This window comes from Antechinus flavipes, chromosome 4 (genome assembly GCF_016432865.1).
Source record: "Antechinus flavipes isolate AdamAnt ecotype Samford, QLD, Australia chromosome 4, AdamAnt_v2, whole genome shotgun sequence".
Lineage (NCBI taxonomy): Eukaryota > Metazoa > Chordata > Mammalia > Dasyuromorphia > Dasyuridae > Antechinus > Antechinus flavipes.
The window spans coordinates 477,955,114-477,977,177 of NC_067401.1; the positions used below are offsets into that span (position 1 = coordinate 477,955,114).

The 22,064-nt window shown below is 45.9% G+C and overlaps 1 protein-coding gene across 1 annotated transcript in view; it reads right to left on the bottom strand.

The window, feature by feature from the left end:
- The window catches only part of CMPK1 (cytidine/uridine monophosphate kinase 1), a 28,031-nt gene extending 12,146 nt beyond the window's left edge, over positions 1–15,885 (bottom strand). The window contains exon 1 of the mRNA XM_051999761.1: positions 15,591–15,885. Coding sequence (XP_051855721.1) covers positions 15,591–15,809 — 219 coding nt within the window. The 5' untranslated portion in view covers positions 15,810–15,885. The remainder of the gene's footprint in view (positions 1–15,590) is intronic.
- Between the last annotated feature and the right edge of the window lie 6,179 nt (positions 15,886–22,064).

A 22,064-nucleotide genomic window follows, 5' to 3' on the forward strand; every position in this document is an offset into this window, starting at 1 on the left:
CCTTATCTGTCTTGGACACCTCACTGGGTCTCTTCTTCCACATCCCTGTTGGGCTCCCTGCATGGCAGGTGCCCCCTCCAGCCTTCCACTCACACAGATTACGAAGGTCTCTGCCCCACACCAGTCCTGGAAGGTGGGCAGGCAGCAGGAAGGGCGTGGAGGGGAAACAGCAGGGCTTGTTGGATACACAGAGACTTCAAACTACTGCTGTGTATGAAACCTGCTGGCTGTCTTGGAGCACGACTCGCAGCTCAGAGAGCTTACAGAGACGTCCAGGTAAATGTATTCCATCTCTTTTATCCTTAAAATCTACTCATGAGGGGCAGCTGGTAATGCAGTGGATAGAGCAGCAGCCCTGAAGTCAGGACCACCTGAGGTGAAATCTGGCCTCAGACACAACACTTCCTAGCTGTGTGACCCTAGGCAAGTCCCTTAACCCCAACTGCCTCAGCAAAAAAAAAAAAAATCTACTCATGAGCACCTCCTGAAATGACTACCACCAAGAAGGGCTGTCTTTCTTGTCTGAAGATGATGTTATTATCCATTCCCTCTTTCATAAGCAGGACTGAGGGTTCCCTGAACCCATGGGACAGCCATCCATCCATCCCACTCTCCTTTTAATTTTCTAGAACTGTTCCCAAGACGCAGTAGCTGAAATGACTGATAATGATCCCCCAAGATCAGAGAAGCAGTTAGGTGATACAGGAGACAATAGCACCAGGCCTGCAGTCAGAAAAATGAGTTCCAATTTGGCCTCAGACATTTATATTAGGTGGGTGACCATGGAAAAGTCACTTCTCCCTATTTGCCTCAATTTCCTGATCTGTAAAATGAGCTGGGAAAAAAAAAAGAAGCAAACTACATTGCAGTATCTTTGCCAAGAAAATCCCAAAGGGTCGGACACAATTGAAAATGACTAAACAGCAATGTCAGAAAACTTTGCTTTGAGGCTAAGTGATTGCTCCACAGTTCCCAGATGCTTCAAACTGGCCAACTGTTCAAATTTCTTTCCAATTCCACCCACAGAGAGTTGGAAAAAGTTACCCTCCACCTCTCTCCCATCCCAACCATTTAAGGAAAGTTATTATTACAAAACAGGCAACCTCCAGTGGGAGAATTAGAGTCAAGATTTGCCTTCAATTGCTCAGATTCTCACAGCCAGACCCCTTAAATTGCTGCTCTTCCTGCCACCCGCATACGAATGTGCTGAACCAGGCCTGTTTAACTGGAAATCTACATTTAACTATAAACCTTAGAAGCTGTAAAGTCACTTGCTCTTTTCATATACAAGCTCGTGCTAGCTGAATCCAAGCCAACATAGAGCTTCTACTCCAATTAAAAGGTGATACAGGATTTTAAAACCATATCCTTCGATCAATTATGGTAGGCTTACGCTTCTCGGCAATAGTGATCCAAGACAATCCCAATGAACTTGGAATGGAAAAACCATCAGCATCCAGAGAAAGAACTATAAAAGACAGAATGCGGATCAAAGCATACTATTTTTCCTTTTTCTCAGTATGCTTTTTCTTTCTCATGACTCTTCCTTTTTATTGATTTTTCTTTCACATGACTAATACAGTATGTTTAAAATGATTATATATGTGTAACTGATATTAGATTGCTTGGTGTCTTGGGAAGAGGAGAGGTAAGGAAGGGAAAGGGAAAATCTGGAACTTAAATCTTAAAAAATGAACGCTATGTTTAATCTGTATTGGATCACTTGCTATCTAAGGAAGGGAAAAAAATATGGAACACAAAGTTTTACAAGGGTGAATGTTGAAAATTATCTTTGCATGTATTCTGAAAAATAAAAAATTATAAAACAAAAACAAAAATGAATGTTGAAAATTATTTTTACATGTAATCGGATAAACAAAATACTACTGAAAAAAAAGTCACTTCCTACAAAGAAAAGAGTGGGGGGGTATGGGAACTTAAAGTCCCCTTCCCTCTACTTCAAGAGATTACAGTTTCACTTAATTTCCCTGCAATATTTTGTTCTTTGTGGAGGAAAAATGTTGAACTCGGGCAATTCTTAAAATTTCCCTTACAAGACAAAACTGAACTCAGGCAATTCTTAAAATTTCCCTTACAACTGAACCTGAATTCTGAGCTTCTGTGAAGGGAAAAAAAAATATGTTTGAGAAAATTTACAAAATATTATGTAAAGCTTGCAGCAAGACCTGGGAGTAGTTTAGCTCGTGAGAACATCGTTGTTCCGCATTTATAGAAAACCTTCTGACCAAAGCTTTAAAGCGCCGACCTACAGGAGAGAGCCACTTCTGAATTCAGAAACAAGACGCAAAGAGGCTGACTTGTGAGGGAGATCCAAGGGACACAGAGAGTCAGACTCACTGACTGTCAGCTGGAAAGAATATCATCGCCCAGTCCTGCCTGGAGAAGTGACTTGCCCACCATCTCCAGAATTAAACACCTATACACATGGGGAATACCAAGAGGTCATCCAGCTCCCAGCTCCCAGGAGAGCCCAGTTCCTTTCCAGGACGTCCAGGCCGCTCCTGGGCAGCTATAATTTGAGAAAAGGTTGGCCGGCATCAAGCCCCACTGGCCCTTGGACACCTTTCCCATGACACTGTGCAGCTTGAGACATCTGCCTGTCTAATTCTGGAATCTTAAGAGCAACTCTTCCAGGTGGTCATGAACAAGCATTCATTAAACCTTCATTAACAGAGATGCAAACACCAAAATCTGAACCATACCTGGCCCCAAGGAGAGAAGCAAATAAAAAGCATTTTAAGTGGGGGTGGAGAAACTACCAGCAACTGGGCAGATCAGGAAATGCCTCTGTAGGAAGCTTCCTGGAGCTAAGCCTGGAAGGGCCAGGCAGAGGAAGTGGTATGTATGAAGAGATGGAGCCAGAGATGGAATATGGTGTATCTTGGCTGGAAGATGTCCAGAAGCAGGGGAGTGGGAGGAGTGGGGGGAGAGGTAGCATGAAATTGATCTAGGAAGCTAAAGAAGAGCTTTGAGGTCGGAGGAGCTCGTATTTTATCACAGCGGTACATAGGGACATATGGATGCCTCTTGAGCAGAGTTCTTATTGTTCTTATACAGCCCAAGTCCATCTCAGTACCTATTTCCGGATCTTGCTAAAACCAGCCTTTTTTCAGAGGGTCATAGAGAGGTATGGACATAAATCAAGTGTTTCTCAAAATCTCTTGTTTTATATGATTATGGAGTTCCATCTGGCATAAATGTGGATTTATGAGAAAATCCCAATGCCAACAACATTTTGGTCTAAAATATTAAATAGGAACTTATTTTATGAATCAAAAATGTTACATAAGGGAACTTTTCAATAGGAAAATATGCCTAATTCTTCTTCTCTTTTGCTCTCTAATGTACTAAACTGTTTCATCCAAGGATATCCCACACACCCAGACACCCTGATTGGTTCCATCACTATATTTCCAGCCAGAAAAAGAGCTCTGTAGCCAAATTCAACTGGGAAATGCGATCCTGAGCCATTCTGGAAGCAGATTGGCTGATGTAACATAGGAAAGTACCCAGATGTGCCCACACCCTCTGTGGTGTGTCCCTAATATCAGACCACACACACAACAAGAAAGTGTGTGCCGACCGCAGCCACCCAGGGACCCCAGGTCTCTCAGAGGCCCAGGACCTGCCAACGCTGCTCCAGGGGGGTATCCCTGATGCACCTGGGAATCCGGAAAGTGAACCGTATTATTCTATTCAAGTCACTCCACATAAACATGCGCACAGATAACTAGGTCAGCAATGAAAGGGACCAGAGCACCCTCCGGTGATCCACACACCTCACCTGCAGCAAGCCCCAAACCTAACCATAAACTGCACACTAGTAACAAACTGCCATGGACGTTTCCTGCATCTGCCTAGGAGAGAGCTCAAATTCAGAAATTCTAATCCCAGTGCATGCAGACGCAGGGCTACAGCCTCAGTGCATGCAGAGGCAGGGCTACAGCCTCAGTGCATGCAGAGGCAGGGCTACAGCCTCAGTGCATGCAGAGGCAGGGCTACAGCCTCAGTGCATGCAGAGGCAGGGCTACAGCCTCAGTGCATGCAGAGGCAGGGCTACAGCCTCAGTGCATGCAGAGGCAGGGCTACAGCCTCAGTGCATGCAGACGCAGGGCTACAGCCTCAGTGCATGCAGAGGCAGGGCTACAGCCTCAGTGCATGCAGAGGCAGGGCTACAGCCTCAGTGCATGCAGAGGCAGGGCTACAGCCTCAGTGCATGCAGAGGCAGGGCTACAGCCTCAGTGCATGCAGACGCAGGGCTACAGCCTCAGTGCATGCAGAGGCAGGGCTACAGCCTCAGTGCATGCAGACGCAGGGCTACAGCCTCAGTGCATGCAGAGGCAGGGCTACAGCCTCAGTGCATGCAGAGGCAGGGCTACAGCCTCAGTGCATGCAGAGGCAGGGCTACAGCCTCAGTGCATGCAGAGGCAGGGCTACAGCCTCAGTGCATGCAGAGGCAGGGCTACAGCCTCAGTGCATGCAGATGTAGGGCTACAGCCTCAGTGCATGCAGATACAGGGGTACAGAAGCTCAGCAGCTTCTGAAAGGGAGTCAGGAACATTCAGAGATGGAGGTGAGGGAGCAGGACCCTGAAGGCTTAGCAGACAGCCCGGCCAGAAACATGGGGAATGATAGTTCACACTGATGAGAGCTAACACTCCTATGGCACCTAGTCTGTGCTAAGCACTTTAAAATCATCATCTCACCTGCTCCTGACAATAACTTGAAAAAAAAACTTATGATCTCCTTTTACAAATGAGGAAACTGAGGCAGACAGAGGCAAAGGGTTTGCCAGGGAAACTCAGTGAGTGTCTGAGGCTGGACCGGATCTCCCGCTCCCTGCTTGAGAATGGCCATTTGATCTGACAATTTAAGAGATCATTAGTAACTTTGGAGAGCTATTTAAGTGGAAAGATATTTCAAAAGTGAGAGAGCTTAGAAGAGAGGAAGTAGAGGAAATAAACATCAATGGCTTTATTAAGGAATTTAGCCACAGAAGGAAGAAGAAATCTCAGATAATAGCTAGCAGAGAGAGCTAGGCTGGATGGAGCGAGGGTGTTTTAATGAGGGGAAACTTGACTCTGTTTGTAGGCAAGAGGGGAGGAGCTGATAGTCAGAGACACTGAATTGGGGGGGGGGAATGGGAAGGGGAGAATGTGAAGGGAGAGAGGGGCAATTTGCTGAAGAAGCCAGGAAAGAATGGGATCAATCTGTGGATATCGAAGGATTTGTCTTGGCCAGGAGAAGGTCCTATGGAGAATAAAATGGAAGGACTTAATCTTTCCTTTCCTGGAAAATCTAGCACTTAAAGGTAAGGGGAGAGACCACAATAAAAAGTAGGACTCCTAATCAAGCACCATAATGCAAGGATCAGAATCTGCAGTGCAGGTATAGGGGTCAGAAGAATCCAGGAGGAGGAGCAGCAAGGGTGTTTGCTGTTATGGAAGAGCTTTAGGTGGGGAGGCCCAAAAAGTTTTCATCTTGCGAAGAACAAGATTTCTAGACAGCCTCAGGTTCTGGAGCTTCTTCGATACAAAGCGGAATGCTGGCCAGGCTACCTGAGCCCTCTCTCTTACTATTTAGGGAAAATGCCATGGGTAAGAGAAGGAGTTTAAAAGCCAGATTACATGAAAACGGAACATGAAGAAACATTCGCCATTCCCACTGTCTAATACAGAGCCCAGAGGATGCTTAACCAGGTCAGCCTGTGTAAGTTGTATAATATAACAACTTGAGGACAGGGAGAAGAAACCAGAGGAGGACTATGCCTTGGAATTTGCTCCCAGAGGCTCCTATATACCATAGAGTATCCCACTGATCTAGTCCAATCCAATTTCAGATGGCCCAGGAGAAGGGACTTGAAGCCAGTCCCTGATTCCTATTCCATCTCTTTCTGTTCTTCTGTGCTACCTCCCTTTGGAAAATGGCCAGGCAAGGCTTTCTTTTTCATGAAGTAGGAAATAGCAAGTTATGCTTATTTTTTGTTTTTAATATTTGGATAACTATTTCAAATGATCTCATTTGTAATACTGTATTTTATTTTATGCTACTAAAAATATCATCCTAAGAAGGGATTCAACCTGAAGTATCACCAGATTGCCTGCCAAAGCGGTTCACAAAAATGGTGAAGACCCCCTGCTTGAATCCTCTCTTGCTTTTGAAGATGAAGGTAACAGGAAGCTAGGTGGCGCAGTGGATACAGCACCAGCCCTTAAGTCGGGAGGACCTGAGTTCAAATATGGCCTCAGACACTTAACATTTCCTAACTGTGTGACCCTGGGCAGGTCACCTCAATTGCCTCAGGGGAAAAAAAAATTAAAGATGAAGGTAAAACTTAGGGAGGGCCTACAGTGAGGCACCAGAAGAGGGAGCCAACAGGATAGCATTGAAGAAAAAGGCGAATGGGGAGAAGGAATCAGGAAAGATTTCATGGAGACACTACCTGAACTTGAAGAAGATTCAGCACTTTTGGTGGTGGCCAAGAACTGAAATCAAAGTAGGAATCCAACAACAAGGGGGCACACAAGGGGTATTAGTCTGCCCGTGGAGTGATCATTACATTCATCATTCATATGATGTTATGAATATAATCGAATGTGATGACATAGGGCTGGAGCTCAGGAGAGAAACAAGGACTGGACATGAAAAGTGGCAAAAAACTATCAGCCATATCCATGGGCGTTAATGAGATCACTAAGGTGAAGGACAGAGAGGAGAGCTCCAGACAGAACCCTGCTAAGTGGGAGATAGATCCAGGAAAGGAGATGAGAAGGAACAGTAGAGAGATGAAAGAACCAAGAGGGAGAAGGAAGAGGAGAGGGGGGAGAGGGGGAAAAGGAGGAGGAGCATAAGGAGCAGCAAAGCTTGGGAAGGATAGACTTGACAGAGAAGAAAGGGTGGCTGATGGAACCAGAAGCTGTAGAGAGGTCAAGGTGGATCAGGCTTGCTATGTGTTCAAGCAATCAGCATATAATGAGAGCAGATTTAATCATGATGAACAGAGACCACGTTACTAGGGCTGAGGACTGCATAGAACAAGGAAGAAGGACACAGAGGAACCCTGAATAGAAAATTCTTTTATGGAATTTGGCAGTGTAAATATACATGCAGATGATTTGCCAGACTATCTATCCAGCCCTAACCTCTCTCTGAACTTCCAGGTGTGGATCTCCAACGACTATTGGGCATCTCGGGCTAAATGTCCTACAAGCATCTCAAACTCAGCATTTCCAAAACTGAATTTTCCCCTCAATGCTCTTCTCTTCTTAACTGTCCTTACTATCAAGAAAATCACCATCCATCTCTGATGGGCTGGGGGCCAAGACTGGGGCCAGAGCCATGAGCCCTGTGTGTATAACCTCTGAGTTTTCAATATGGTGGTTACTTTTACTGAAATTGTTGGGTTTCTTTTTCACTTATTTTTTCATTTCATTGGCTTATTTTTCATTTATTTTTCACAAAATAATTCCTGATAGATTTCAGTTGGAGAAATGACTGAGAATGTCACTGGCACTGGTCACATCTCAGGGACAGGAAAGCCCAGGACCAGCTCAGGGAATAGCCGGGGCTGTCTTTGGTAGGAAATGAACCTGAAAAGCCACAAAACAGGACAGACCCAGCAGCATGGTTTGGGGGGAAAGGGAAAGGCTCAGATTCTGAGCCAGAGACAAGGCACAGCCGCCACTAGACAAAGACACGAAGAGAACAAGAGGCAGAGTCGGTTGGATCCATCCCTTCCCGTCCTATCTCAAATCTGCACAAATTCTCCTTGGCAGGGGTGCCGAGGGGCCGCGAGCCCCCTTTGTGATGTGTGTGGACAGACGCCATCCTATAGGTGAAGGGGCCTGGGAGGCAGTGGTCCTCGGCCCCTCGCTGAGAGCCATCGCGTGGGCCACATTCCCTTCGTGCCCTAAGAGGGGCAGGCTACTATTTCCCCTCAAACTGCCCTGGCTCTTTCTGGATTACAAAGCAGCCACCGTTTCACCGAAGCCTCGCAGTAACCCAGTGTGCTTAGCGATACAGGTGGGCTTTTTCTCTTTTAATGCTTTGTTACGAGGGCTGGCTCTAAAAGAGGCAAGGGTAGAAGATACCTTGGGAAATGTAGGTGATGTAAAAACAAAAGATATCAAGAGAGGATTGTTAAGCAATAAATCCCTGGCCCAGGATTGTTCTCTCCCTTTTGAGGAAGCGACTAGTCCAGGGTTACACATCATTGGGAAGTAGAAGTCAAGTCTCTGCGTCCTCGCTGATACAGCTGCGTCTGACAGGCTGCTCCGATGGAGAGTGAGGGAAGCAGCGGCAATGAGCAGGACCCCAGCCCGGGGAGGGGGCGGGGCTCTCGGAGCCCCCGGAAATAATCCACGCTTTTCCTTCAGTGAACTAACTAATCAGTATAAGACAGTCCTGCTAACATGATGTCAATCACACCTGTTCCCTATTAAGTTCTAAATGCTCTTATCAAATGTTTAGTCTGGGAAAGTGTTCCAAATTTGTCAGGTTAAGGCTGCTGGAATGTTAGGGCAATCTGTTTTCACACAGTAATCACACTAAAAGTAACAGCTTATAACTGTTAACACGTCACCCCCCAGGTTGCTATGAGGATGAAGTTATCCCTGCATCAGTTAAGGCCAATGTTACCCCCCCACCTGGGAAGCCCCTCCTCCCTTCCTCCGCCACCCCCAGCATTCCTATCATCACCTGGACTGCAATTCCCACTTTTTCTGCCTCCCCCATCCCAGGAAAGAGTTCTCTTTGGGTGGTCAATCCTGAAAAGACCCACGTGTGCCCAAGGGCTGGGACCTCCCCACTGGCCAGGCTCGGTTTATCAGCTTAGCTGGTTCCAGTTCAGGAGAGGAGCCTGGAGGAGAGACAGCAAGCGCCCAAATCTCACTTGATCTCGGGGAGTCTGACCTCTGTATTGTTCTCTCAGCATCTCCACTGCTCCCTCTTCCCCCACTTATGACCTGCTCATGGAACAATCAGAGTATCAGAGTATTAACAGATATTTATTGAGTGAACCCTCAGCCAGGCTCAGTGCTGGGAATAAAAAGAAAAAAAATGAAGTCATCTCTACTTGGGAGATGCAGCGAGTAATACAAATGGAGGTCAAGGGGCCAAGTGCTCCCGGCCTGGAGAAGCACCCCGGTTCTAGGGCAGCTTCGGACGTCCTGGCCAGGCTCTCCAGCGAGGGCCCAGCCTCCCTCCTTCGCTAGGACCCGACACCCCCTGGCCTCCTGAGGGCTGCCCCCCAGTACCTTCCCTCGGCCCCTCGGCAGGCTCACCACTGGAGGCTCTCACTGACGGGTGTCCGCCACACTCTCCTAGCCCCCTCTCCCGCCGCCCGCCCCGGAGCGCCTCTCCCCCGCAGGAAGCCTTCCCAGAGTTTCTCAGCCCCGAGCTTTCCCATGTCTGGTATCACGGAGCTGGCATTTCACGTGCCGCAATCAAGTGCAGCGAAGGTCCTGGGGGGCACTGGGGGGCCAGAACGGAAAATCCCGAAGTCCCTGCTTTGGGAAGTCGGGGAAGAGCCGGTCCCTCCTTTTCGCCCTTTTCCCAGAGGCCAGGGAAGGACAGAAGAACACATGGCCTTGCCTTCCCCGGCTCAGTGGGGTGTGAGCCCCCTGAGCCATCCCTACCACCTCTCCCACAAGGGGGCGCTCACAGAGCAGTCATTTGGGGGAAAAATCGGTTCTGCACCCCTTCTTCTGGTAACAAAAGGCGGGAAGGAATGAAGTGTTGTTCTTAGTCCATTTGACTCCTCCCCTCATTTCCTGTATACCGCTCGGGTTAAAAATGACTTAAGTAGTGATGTGAGGAACATAAGTGTGAACATCTGCTCTGAGCTCCCCATTGACATCTGAGGACCCAGCTCAAAGACCCCTCTCCTGGGGGAGGAAGCGTTCCCCACCACAAGGGCCCCCCCCAGAGCGCCTCCCCTCCACTATCCGAGAGACCCCCAGCCCCGTGACATGATGGCGACTGGGATTCACCCCCACACTAGTGCAGGAGGGAGAATGTGGGGTCTGCACGGCAAGCCCGGCACGTGTGGTCAGCCTGAACCCCGGCCCCTGCTTTCTGCCGGACTCTTCCCCTGATTTCAGCAAGGGGACAGCGTCAGTCACCACACCGAGCTGCCTGCCCGCTTCTGGCCCACGCCAGACATCAACACACAACCAACGTGCAACCGAAGCCTCCAACTGCCAACCGCTCCCCGCCCTTCCTTCCCCACCCCACCCCGCCCTTTTCTGGAACCACTATCCAATCATCCCCACCATTATTTCTGGATACTGTCTATCCCCCTATGGGCCCCACCTCGGTACCTGTGCATTCAAAGAGCCCCTAGCAGCCACTGTTCCTCCATGGGGGGCGTCCCCAGGGAGGACGGAGGTTCCTTGGGGCCAAGGAATGTCTTTTTTGTATTTGTGGGGCAACTAGGTGATACAGTAGCCAGAGCATGGGACTTCTGCCTCAGATACTACACCTGAGATTCTGGGCAACTCAGTCCATCTTTGTTTCTCTCAATTTGCTTTGCACATCTTAGACTGATACAGAAATCCTGGCTCATAATGTCATTATTGTTATTCTCTGAATCCATCTCTCCCCCAAATGCTCCAATTTCTTCTGGATGAAGCATCATTCTCTCAATTGCCCCGTCTGGGACTTTTATAGATCCTTCTCATTCCCCCTCACACCTCACCTCCCAGCTCAGGTCCCTTGGTGCTTCCCACCAGGCTGCCTGCTGTCCTTTATCCCCCTCTGTTCTCCTCTCCCCTCCCCCAACCTAACTTTCCCTTTCTCCCACTCTCTCCCCTAGCCCCACCCCATTATCTGAGTATCCCTAAAGCTTCCCATCAGATTCTATAACCCCTCGATGACTTGAGACAATTGACCTTGAAGGCTGGGTATCCCTTGGGAACTGTGGGACCACATGTTCAGGAGGTAACCAAGTCTGGGTCAGGTCACTGAATGAGGCAACATAAAAATAATTCAAACTCCAAACCCCCAAAGGAGTTTGCAAACTGGAAAAGACCAGCAAGAAGCTCTCTGGAGATGGCAGGCTGGTCTAAGAGCCTGATTCTTGAGTTTTATGATTGGCTCCAGGAAGAGACAGACTTTCCTGGTATTTTAAGAAGCATCTAGTAATAATATTCCCTTGAGGGAGCAGAGTTCGAGTCTGGTGGAACTGGCTTATTTAAAAAACAATTCAACATTTTAAAAATAGATTTTTTTAAATAAAGTGACTCCTCGCCCTATTCCTGGCCATATATAATAATTCCAGTTTATGGGGCTTGAGAGCTAACAAATGCTTTCTCCACAATGAGACAGCAGTGAAGGTCTAAGCATAATGGGGGGGAGAGGAGAGATACTGCAGGGGCTAAAGTCACTGAAGTTGATGGGAGGGACCCTGGAAGATGACAGACATACAGACATATATTTGTATACAGATATACAGGGTGGCAGGATTCTGGGGCCTAGATGAGCGATGTCCAACGCAAATAGAAACCGGGGCTACTGCCCCATACAGGAGGATCTCTGAGGCCCACTGACTCGGAAAAACCACATATTAGCATTCTCTATATTTGACTCTATTTTTATTTATGGTGCTAAGTATTTCCCAATGACATTTGAACCTGGTTCAGGCTACACTCAGCAGCTGAGAGTTTGACCCTTCTGCTCCAGTCAAACTGCAGAGGCTTGGAAGGAGAAAAGGCTTAGGGGGAGGGCAGGGAAGAGGTTGTAGGGCAGATGGACAGAATGGCAGGCTGAGCTCGAGATGTTCACTTGAGAGGTTGCATCCCACCTAGGCCCATAACGTCTGGGTGACCCCTCTCTCCTCCAAAAAACCCTCCATTTCAGGTACTCAAGCTTGTAAGACAGTCCTGGGCTTCCCAGGTGTGACCTGCTGGCCCAACCCCAGAGCCTGGAGGACATTTATGACTCAGTAAAGCAGAGCTGTGGGAGGTCCCTAGAGGAGAAGATCTAACTCTGGGACTCCATTCCGAATCACAGGCCTCATCAAGAAATCCCTGAGAGTTGCTCAGAATAACTCACAGAACAATCTAAGGCAGATCAAGCCCAACCGTGAAAAGGGATTTTACGGAAGTGAACGCTCTTTCCCTGGACAACTCAATCTCAGCCAAAGAGGAACAACTGAAGTTAGAGGGAAGGAAGAGGAAAAACACACACGGTCGGGACAGTCAGGACATGTCCACATGGCCACAAAAGTCAGGTCAAAGACCCCGGAGGCTGCCTGCCCTGCCTAGATAACCTTTGTCAAAGCTCACTCATACCTTCTCTTTTAATAAAAGGGTATGGCTATATATAGCACTATTAGGCACAAACTTGGCTGGTTGCTAGGTTTGGTTTTTTTTTTTTTTTTACTTAGGTTTCTGGGAGCACCCTGGTGACAATGTTAAAACACAACTTGTCACTAAAATATAAAACCAGCTGGCAGGTTGGGTTCCGGGTGTAGTAAAAGCCCAGGACTTGGAGAAAGCAATGGCAACATAAACCGCAGCTCTGACCTTTGCCAGCTTGGAGACTGGGCAAGGATCTCACCTCTGAGCCTCGATTTCATGTTATCTGCAAAGATAATAGGATAACTGGACTTACAAAGTGACTGACAAACTCAAAGGATTTCAATCCTCAAGACCAAGACTCTTCACCTTTCAGTGAGCGCTATCCGCCTCCGGCACATCATCTGGGCAGCCCGAGCAGGGCTCCCCCAGCCACAAACAAACTTGGGGTTTGCTTTGGTTCTGAATCCATACTGGAGGACATGCTCAATTTCAGTTAGAGGTTAATGAAAATAAAGATGTCTTTTTTTTTCATCCATAAGCTCTGGGTGGTCTGAGAACTCCTAATCTAGTAAACCCTCTCATTTTTCCAGAAAAACAAATTGCAATTCAGATACATGATACTTGGCAAAGAGTCTAAATAACAGACCTGGGATTGAAACCCAAACTATCCGACACAAATCTAGAGCTTATTCTTCTAGAAAATCCTGCCAATAGTCTTGAAGTACTCTGAAAATTATCTAGAATTTGTTTCTGAGTTATTGTTCATTAAATATTCTTTGAGAACAGTCATACTGGTTTTCTAATCTTTCCCTTTATGATCCCTCTTTTAAAAGATGAAGGGAAAAAAGAGACAAAAATAATCTAAAGATTAAGAAAAAATGGAATTTATATATTATTTCCCTCTTCAACATGTTGGGTTTGGTTATTCTTTCTTTAAATTAAAAAGAAGGAAGGAAAGAAAGAAGAAAGGGAGGAAAAGAGGAAGGGAGGAAGAGAGGTTGCAGTTATAAAACCCAGCTGTGGAGTTCACAATCTCTGATCCTGAACCCAGGGAACACGCCCATGAAAAAAACAACTTTCTTCTTCCAGAAGGGAAGCCAGAGGAAGTTCAAGACGAAAGCAAAAGCCAAATCCCAATTCAGTGAAGGCCTGGGGCACAGAGACCAAGAAGCTCCCTCTCCCATCAAGGGCTGCCCAGGAGCCGTTGGCAGGATGATCACTGCGATGCTTTCCCTTCTCTGGAGGCAGCATTGCCGGGACTCAGTCCATGCATCCCTACAAGCAAATGCTGATCCCATTCATTCATCTCTCCTCATTGAGGAGGTAGAGTGTGGCTCACTGTAAGAAACCTTCCCAAGACTAAATGTGGATCACAACAAAGTATTTTCATTTTGTCATCGTCGTAGTTTACGTGCTAGTTTTTTTCTCATTTTTTTCCCTTTTGATCTGATTTTTCTTGTGCAGCACGATAAGTATAGAAATATGTATAGAAGAATTGCACAAGTATATTGAATTACTGTCGAGGAGAGGAGAGAAGGAGGGAAGGAGAAAAATTTGGAACCCAAGGATTTGCAAGAGTGAATATTGAAAACTGTCTTTGCATGTATTTAAAAAAAAAAAAAAAGTATTAGAATAATAATAAAAAAAACCTTCCGTAAGTCAGAATTGCCCAAAGGGTAATGATGAGCAGCCTGAGTGTCCAGCCCCCCTGGAGCCTGAGCCCTACCACCCTAAATCCCTTCAGAGGAAGGGCAGATGCAGGACAAGTTCTGGACTGAGTCCCTTGCTCAGCAAGTCCTGGAATGGCTGCCTCTAAGAGTACTGGTTGGGGAGGGAGGCTATGGGTCTAAATGCTGTCATGGACTAACTGTAACCTTGGACAAACCACTTGTCTTGGAGTCCAGTCCCTTTATGCATTAAATGAAAGAGTTGGGCTAGATCTTAGAGGCAAACCCCCAAATCTGGCCCAGACCAAATGAAATTTTTTTTCTTTTTTTTTTTTTAATAAAGTTTTTTTTTTATTTTTCAAAACATATGCATGGATAATTCTTCAACATTAAGCCTTGCAAAACCGTGTGTTCCAATTTCCCCTCTTCCTCCTAGACAGCAAGTAGTCCAATATATGTTAAACATGGTGGAAATATATGTTAAATCCAATATATGCACACATATATATACGCTTATTTGCTGCACGAGAAAAATCAATCAGACCAGAAAAAAATGAGAAAGAAAAAGAAAAAGCAAACAACAACAAAAAGGTGAAACTGCCATGCTGTGAGCCACACTCAGTTCCCAGTCCTCTCTCTGGGTGTAGATGGCTCTCTCCATCACAAGACAATTGGAACTGGCCTGAATCAGACCAGATGAAATCGTAACTGGGAAATATTTAACAAGATCAATAAAAACGCAAAAACTATGAGAAAGCTGGGTGAGTGGAGCGCGCCGAATCCAGTCCTGCCGCTGCATCCAGCCCAGCCCTGCACAGCCTAGATAAGCCCCGCGCCAGGCAGGAGAGAGAGCGGGCTCCCCCTGGGCAGGGATCAGGCACACCCCGGAGCCGACAGCTCCTTGGGAAGGAGGGAGCCTTTCTGCTCACGCATTTTCCGCTTAGGCATTCGGGTGTCTCTAGACTCCCTGCAGGCCGGGGTCAGGGTTAGACAGCAGCTGCTGTGGGGGTCCCTAGCGATGTGGAGGTCTGCGCAGGGACGCCAGGGATGCAGATGTCACCTGGTGTCTTACAAAGGGGGAAACTGAGGCTCACAGAGGACACCGGAGCAGGAGTCTGAGCGGGGCTTAACGCACTGACTGACGGCAAACGGGGAAACTGAGGCCAGAGAACCGGGAACAAGAGGAATAGTAGGGACCCCCTAGGTCCAGCACCACCCTGTATGAAGGGAAACTGAGATCCTGGGAGAGGAAAGGCCCCAAAAGGCAACCTGGCACTCGCTACGTGGCGACCGCCTGTAACCTTTGGCCACTCCAAGGCACCTCCCTCCGAGGCAGAAAAGGATTGCCGGCGCCACAAATCCCGGCATGCCCCGCGTGCCCACGGCACTGTAAGAGGGGTCCTGACTTTCCTGATTCCACCCTGAACCACAAGTCCCGGCATGCCATGCACGTCCGGAGGGTCCCGGCTTTCCTCTCGCCGTCGGGGGACAACAAGTCCCGGCATGCCCAGCGAGCCCCGGGCGCTCGGGATGTGGAGTGGCAGCGCGGAGCACGCCGGGAATCGTAGTCCGGGGTCCCCGAGGCCGCAGGCTCGGCACTTACCTGGACAATGCGGGAGCACTGGGTGCCCTTGCCGGCGCCGGGCCCGCCCAGCACGAACACGACGTGGGGCTTCATGAGGCGAGGTTGGCGGAAGTTGAAGTTGAGGCCCTGGAGAAGCAGGTGGCGGACGCTCGGTCCCGCGGCCCGAGGCGACTGCAGCAGGAAGGGCAGCGGGAGCGCGAGGCCGGAGACGCAAAGGCGGAGGCAGCAGCTCAGCATGCGCCAAACCTCGACTGCCGAGGACTAAGTCTCTGGCTGCCTAGAAAGAGGAGGAGCGCGGGGAGGGACGCGAAGGCGAGCGGCCTCGGGGCGGGCCGGGGCGGGGCTAGGGAGAGCGAGGGGCGGGGCTTAGGGGGCGACTAGGGCGACTGGCTGAGGCGGGGACGCGCGTAGCCCGGGAAGTCGCGAGGGCGAAGCCCACTGCTCTCGCAGTCACGCTCCTCATCATTATCCCCCTTGAGAGAAGGACGATCGAACCTCCGGGCCCGGGAATGCCAGCCAGAAGTGTGGGATCTTGGCCAAGTCGCTCTCTATCCAGACCTCAGTTTTCCCCTCTGTAAAATAGGCAAGCCGGCTTAGGGAGGACTACAGTAGAGAACCTAAAGTTTGGAAATGATTTTGTCATTTCAGTCGTGTCTCAATCCATTCGTGACCCCATTGAGTATTTTCTTGGCAGAGTTAAGGAATGATTGGTCACATCCTTCTCTGGCTGATTTTACAGAAGATGAAACGGAGGCAGGTGAAGTGACTTGTCCGGGGTCACCGGCCGGGCAGTGTCTGAGACTGGATTTGAACTCGAGAACATGAGCCTTCCTGCTCTGGGCCAGACACTGCGCGGTCCCCCTCCACACCCCCCCTTCCCTACTCTTCCCCCTCCCCAATACAAGAGAGGAGTGGCCTTCTGCCCGGCCCTGAGAATTGGACCGAAGCGAGCCAGAGTTGCAAAGCTATGAGCCAAACGCTCTGCCACGTGCTGGCAGGATGCAGAGGGTGACCCCTGACACTTGGATGCCTGACCCGACTCTCGGCTTCCTGGCCAGAGGAGCAGACTGCTCTCTCCCACCCATTCTGCTGGGGAAAACCTTCAGCCGCTTGGGGTGGCCGTCCCGGACGGTGACCTTCAGCCTGACTTAGCCCCTCTGTCCAGACCGTTTTCTGGGGCTTGGCCGCCGAGCAGCCGATAGCTTTTTAGCCAAAGATGAATATTGGGGGACCGGTGTGGCCCCAAAAGTGAGGGAGCAGTCCAGCAAACAAGGGAGGGGTGCTAGACCTCCCTGAGCACCTCTGTCTCCTTCCCAGGCGACAGCACTGCAGCTAATCAGCATGGGCAAGTGGGGGACATGCAGTCAGGGGAACCTCGAATCTCCCTAGAGCTGTTGGAAGGCACCTTTTCTTGCCTACTGAGGACTGTAATATCATCATCTGAACAAATCCAAGTCTCTAATTCCATTTGTAAGCCCTTGGGGGCAAGCACTTTGTGCCCTCTTTTGTATCCTCAGCACCTGGCACATAGTAGGCACTTAATAATAATAAAGCTAATTGAATTGATGTAGAGAATTCCTAAATGATAAAGCTCAGCTGCTCCTTTCTACTTTTTGAGGGTTTTTGAGTTGCCTGAAACATTAAGGGGTTAAGTGACTTGCCCCAAGAGGAGCTGGGGCAGCACAGGACTTTCTGCCTGAGTCCAGCTCTCTCCCCTGCCACAAAGCCAGTCTATGTCTATGGCAATTTATTGACACTGGCTGGACGCCCAGCCCATTTTATCACCCATCTCTTCTTAAATCTACCTTTATAACAAGGGCTTCTTTCACACCAGCTTTCATCATAATTACTGTAACAGGTTTTAGAAAAGAACCTTTGTCAAGGAATCTGATAGGATCAATTAGAGGAAGCGCAGGCATGGAGAGGGTGATGAATCAGCCTAAAAGGCTGATTGTGTCAAAGGAACTGGCTGACGTTTGCCCCAGAACAGCGAAGGTAAAGGAGGCCACAGAACAGGCCCCGGACTTGATTGTTCTCTTGACATCCATGTCATCCCTATCTGTCTCCTCCTATCCGCTCACACAGCCACCACCTTGGCTTAGACCTTTATGACATCTTATCTAGACTATAGCTTTATCTTTTTTTTTTTTTTAAGCCTACAAATTCTTTTATAGATAATAGTAATAGTTTTTGATTTTTCAAAATAAATGCAAAGATGGTTTTCAATATCCACCCTTGCAAAACTTTATGTTCTAATTTTTTTCTCTCCCTACCTTCCCCTTCCCCTAGATAGCAAGTCATCCAATATAGATTAAACATGTGCAATTCTTCTAAGGATATTTCCACATTTATCATGTTGCACAAGAAAAATCAGATCAAAAAGGAAAAAGAGAAAAAAAAAGCAAGCAACAACAATAAAAAGTGAAAATGCTATCCTATGGATCATTATATACCTCAACAACAATATTGTTTGAGGATGTATTCTGATGGAAGTGGATCTCTTCGATAAAGAGAGCTAATTCAGTTTCAATTGATCAAAGATGGGCAGAAGCAGCTACACCCAAAGAAAGAACACTGGGAAATGAATATAAACTGCATTTTTGTTTTTTCTTCCCGGGTTATTTATACCTTCTGAATCCAATTCTCCCTGTGCAACAAAAGAACTGTTCGGTTCTGCACATATATATTGTATCTAGGATATACTGTAACCTATTCAACATGTAGAGGACTGCTTGCCATGGTGGGGGGGGGGGGGGGAAGGAGGGGGAAAATCGGAACAGAAGTGAATGCAAGGGATAATGCTGTAATTATGGCATGGGTTCTATCAATAAAAAGTTATTTAAAAAAAAAAAGATTTTCACAAAGTTAAAAAAAGAAAGAAAGAAAATACTATCCTATGATTCACATTCAGTTCCCGTATTTTTCTCTCTGGATGCAGGTGGCTTTCTCCAATACAAGTCCATTGGAACTGGTCAGAATCACTTCATTGTTGAAAAGAGTCAAGTCTATCAGAATTGATTGTCACATAATCTTGTTTCTGTGTTCTCTTGATTCTATTCACTTAGCATCAATTCATATAAATCTCTCCAGGGCTTTTTGACATCAGCCTGCTCATTATTTCTTATAAAACAATGTAAAGCTGGAGAAACTGAGGAAAGATAGAGATTAGAGAGTTTTAATATTTTATTTAAAAGGGAGAGATTTACCGGGACCAAATGGACCCATGGTTTGGTCCCAGGGCTGAATGAGATTATCATCTCCAAGAATTCAGCAATATGAGTTCTCAATGACATATACATGTGGCTCAGACATAGAGGGTAGACTGAGGCTGAGGCAGGGTCAGGGTGCTGAGAGTGGAGACGGGACTCTGACAGGATGGGGTAAACCACCGGAGATGGGGATGACATAATGGGGGGAGGCAACTCAGAGATGGAGAGAGGCATCTTGATAAGACAGTATCTGATATTCTAAAATCCTTATCAAATATTCTGATGATTAAGAGGGAGGTGGTTTTGCAGGATTGAGCAGAACAATTAGAAACTGAGGCAGGACAATTTAGGGAAACTGAGTCAGGATAATTAGGGAAACTAAGTCAGGACAATAAAAGAGAATCGTGGCATAACACACTAATATTTCATTACATTCATATAGTATAATTTATTTAACTATTCTCCAATTGACCTGCATCCACTCAGTTCTTTGCCACTACAAAATGGGTTGCTATAAACATTTTTGCACATATGGGTCCTTTTGCCTTTTTTATGGACTCAGTAGAGAAACTGGTGGATCAAAGGGTAAGCACAGTTTGAACATGCCTTTGGGCATGGTTCCAAATTAATAACTATCTTTTTTTAAATTTTGTTTTAATTTAATTTAAAAAAGCAATAAGAAAAAAGAAAAAAAAAAGGAATACAAAACAAAATGAAACAAAAGAGAACATCTTCAAGTGCCCAACAGAACATATATATATATATGTTCACAATATATAACAACAAATTACCAGATAAATATATATATATATATATATATATATATATAAGTAGAAGAAATTATATTCATGAGTGTCCATCTTTTCTTTACTTCCTTGTAAATTGTTCTTTTGTTCTCTGCTGCTTACCTTTTTCACTTTATTCATTTTTCCCCCTTTTCATCCTCCACCCACTCTAGCCTCAAACAGGCTATATAGTTAAGAAAGGATACATCTATGTGAGTGTGTGTGTGTGTGTGTGTGTGTGTACATACACACACATTTTTCCTATGACTTTTTGTTTTAAATCTACTTAGATTAATTTTATTTTATTAATTAAATTTTATTTCATTTAATTATTTATTTGATAGTTTTAAGTCAATTTAAATTGCTTTGCTATTATTTAATCTCCCCCTACCCAAGGATCCCTCCCTTGTCTTTTTCCCATATCCTTACTTTCCAATCCATTTATCTTTCCCCATTCATTTCTTTATAGATTTTGGAGTGTGCCATTCACTTAATGGTGTGTATGTAGTGTTGCCTATTTAACCCAATCCGGATGTAAGTAGATTTTCAGAACTATGAGTCTTCCTCTCCCTCTAATGCCTCCGTGTCTGTTCTTCCTCTGCACCTCATTTGTATAACAATTACTATTTTTACCTTAACTCTACCCCAGTTTTTCCTTTGAGCTGTCCTATTGATGATGTCAGTCTTAGACATATGGTACTCATTTCCCGTGTCAAAAACAAAAACAATTTGTTCATGTTAACTTCCTTGATATTGATCTTTGATATTCATAACATCTTACATGTTAAATTTTCTATTAAGTTTGAGTTTGGTTGATAGAAAATCTGAAAGTTCGTTGAATGTTCATGTTTTCTGGTTCAATATGATAGATAATCTTTCTGGATACGATATTTTTGGTCACAGGCCTAGTTCTTTTGATTGTCAATAGATGTGATTCCAGGAATTGCTGTCTTTTATTATGGCAGCTAAGTCCTGTACAATTTTAATTGTAGCTCCAGGGTTTTTGAATTTTTTTTTCTTGTTTCTTGCAAATTTTTCTCTTTGATTGGGGGTTTTGAAATTTGACAATAATGTTTCTATGTATTTTCCACAAAGGGTCTTGTTGAGTTGGTGATGGGTGGATTTTTTCTATTTCTACTTTCCCCTCATGTTCTATCACTCCAAGACTTTGATTATTTCTTGCATAATTGTGTCAAAATCCTTTTTTTTTTTTTTGGTCACAACTTTCAGGCAGTCCAATTCTTATATTTTTTCTTCTTGATCTGTTCTCCAAATCTATCATTTTTCCTGTGTTTCACACTCTGTTCTGTTTTTTCATTCTTTATATTGTTTTGTTATTTCTTAGTTTCTCATAGGTTCACTGGCTTCCCCTTGCTCAATTCTAATTTTCTTATTTTTGATTTGAGATTCTGTATTTCCTTTTCTAGTTTTTCATACTCTTGTTTTTCCTGCATGGTTTTTATTTTATTTTTAGTTTTTCCTCAATGTCTCTCATTTGATTTTAAATTCTTTTTTGAATTCTTCTCTAAATTCTATAAATCTTCAGATCATCTTCCCTGATCTTCCGTGTTCCCATAATATGTTTCAATGATGAAGTTCTTTCTTCTTTGCCAGTTCATTTAAAAAAAAAAAAAAAGGTATTAGTATAAGCACTTCTAATTGTGGAGGGGTTGGTGCCTCTAGCTGCACCCCAGCTCTCCCCTCTGACCTGGAACTCCAAACCAAAAACTCCTTCCTCCCGCAGCCAGCAGCATTCCTGTCCCCCTGCCTCTGCACTCAGTTGCTGGTTCCTTCTTATTCAGGGTTGTCTTTGCAGCACAACGGGGCCTGGTGATCCCAATCAGCTGAGGCTTCCCTCAGGCTTCCCAGTCTCAGACTCTGACTCCACAAACAGTCCAGATTAGAAAGGAAGTAGAAAACTGGGGAAAAAATCTTTACATCCAAAGGTACTGATAAAGGCCTCATTTCTAAAATATATAAGGAATTGACTCAACTTTATATTAAAAAAAAAAAATCCAAGCATTCCCCAGTTGATAAGTGGTCAAAGTAGATAGACAATTTTCAGATAAAGAAATTGAAACCATTTCTAGTCATATGAAAAGGTGCCCTAAAACACTATTGATCAGAGAAATGCAAATTAAAACAAATTAAGACCACTATACAGCTCTCAGATTGGCTAAGATGACAGGAAAAGATAATGACAAATGTTGGGAGGCTTGTGGGAAAACTGGGACACTAATGCATCATTGTGAATTGATTCAACCTTCTGAAGACCAATTTGGAACTATGCCCAAAGGGCTATCAAATTTTGCAAACCCTTTGATCTAGCAATGTTTCTACTGGGCCTTTATCCCAAAGAGATCTTAAAGGAGGGAAAGAGATCCACATGTGCAGGAATGTTTGTGGCAGCCCTTTTTGTAGTGGCAAGGAAGTGGAAACTGAGTGGCTGAATGCTGAATAAGTTATGGTATATGAATGTTAAGGAATAATATTCCATA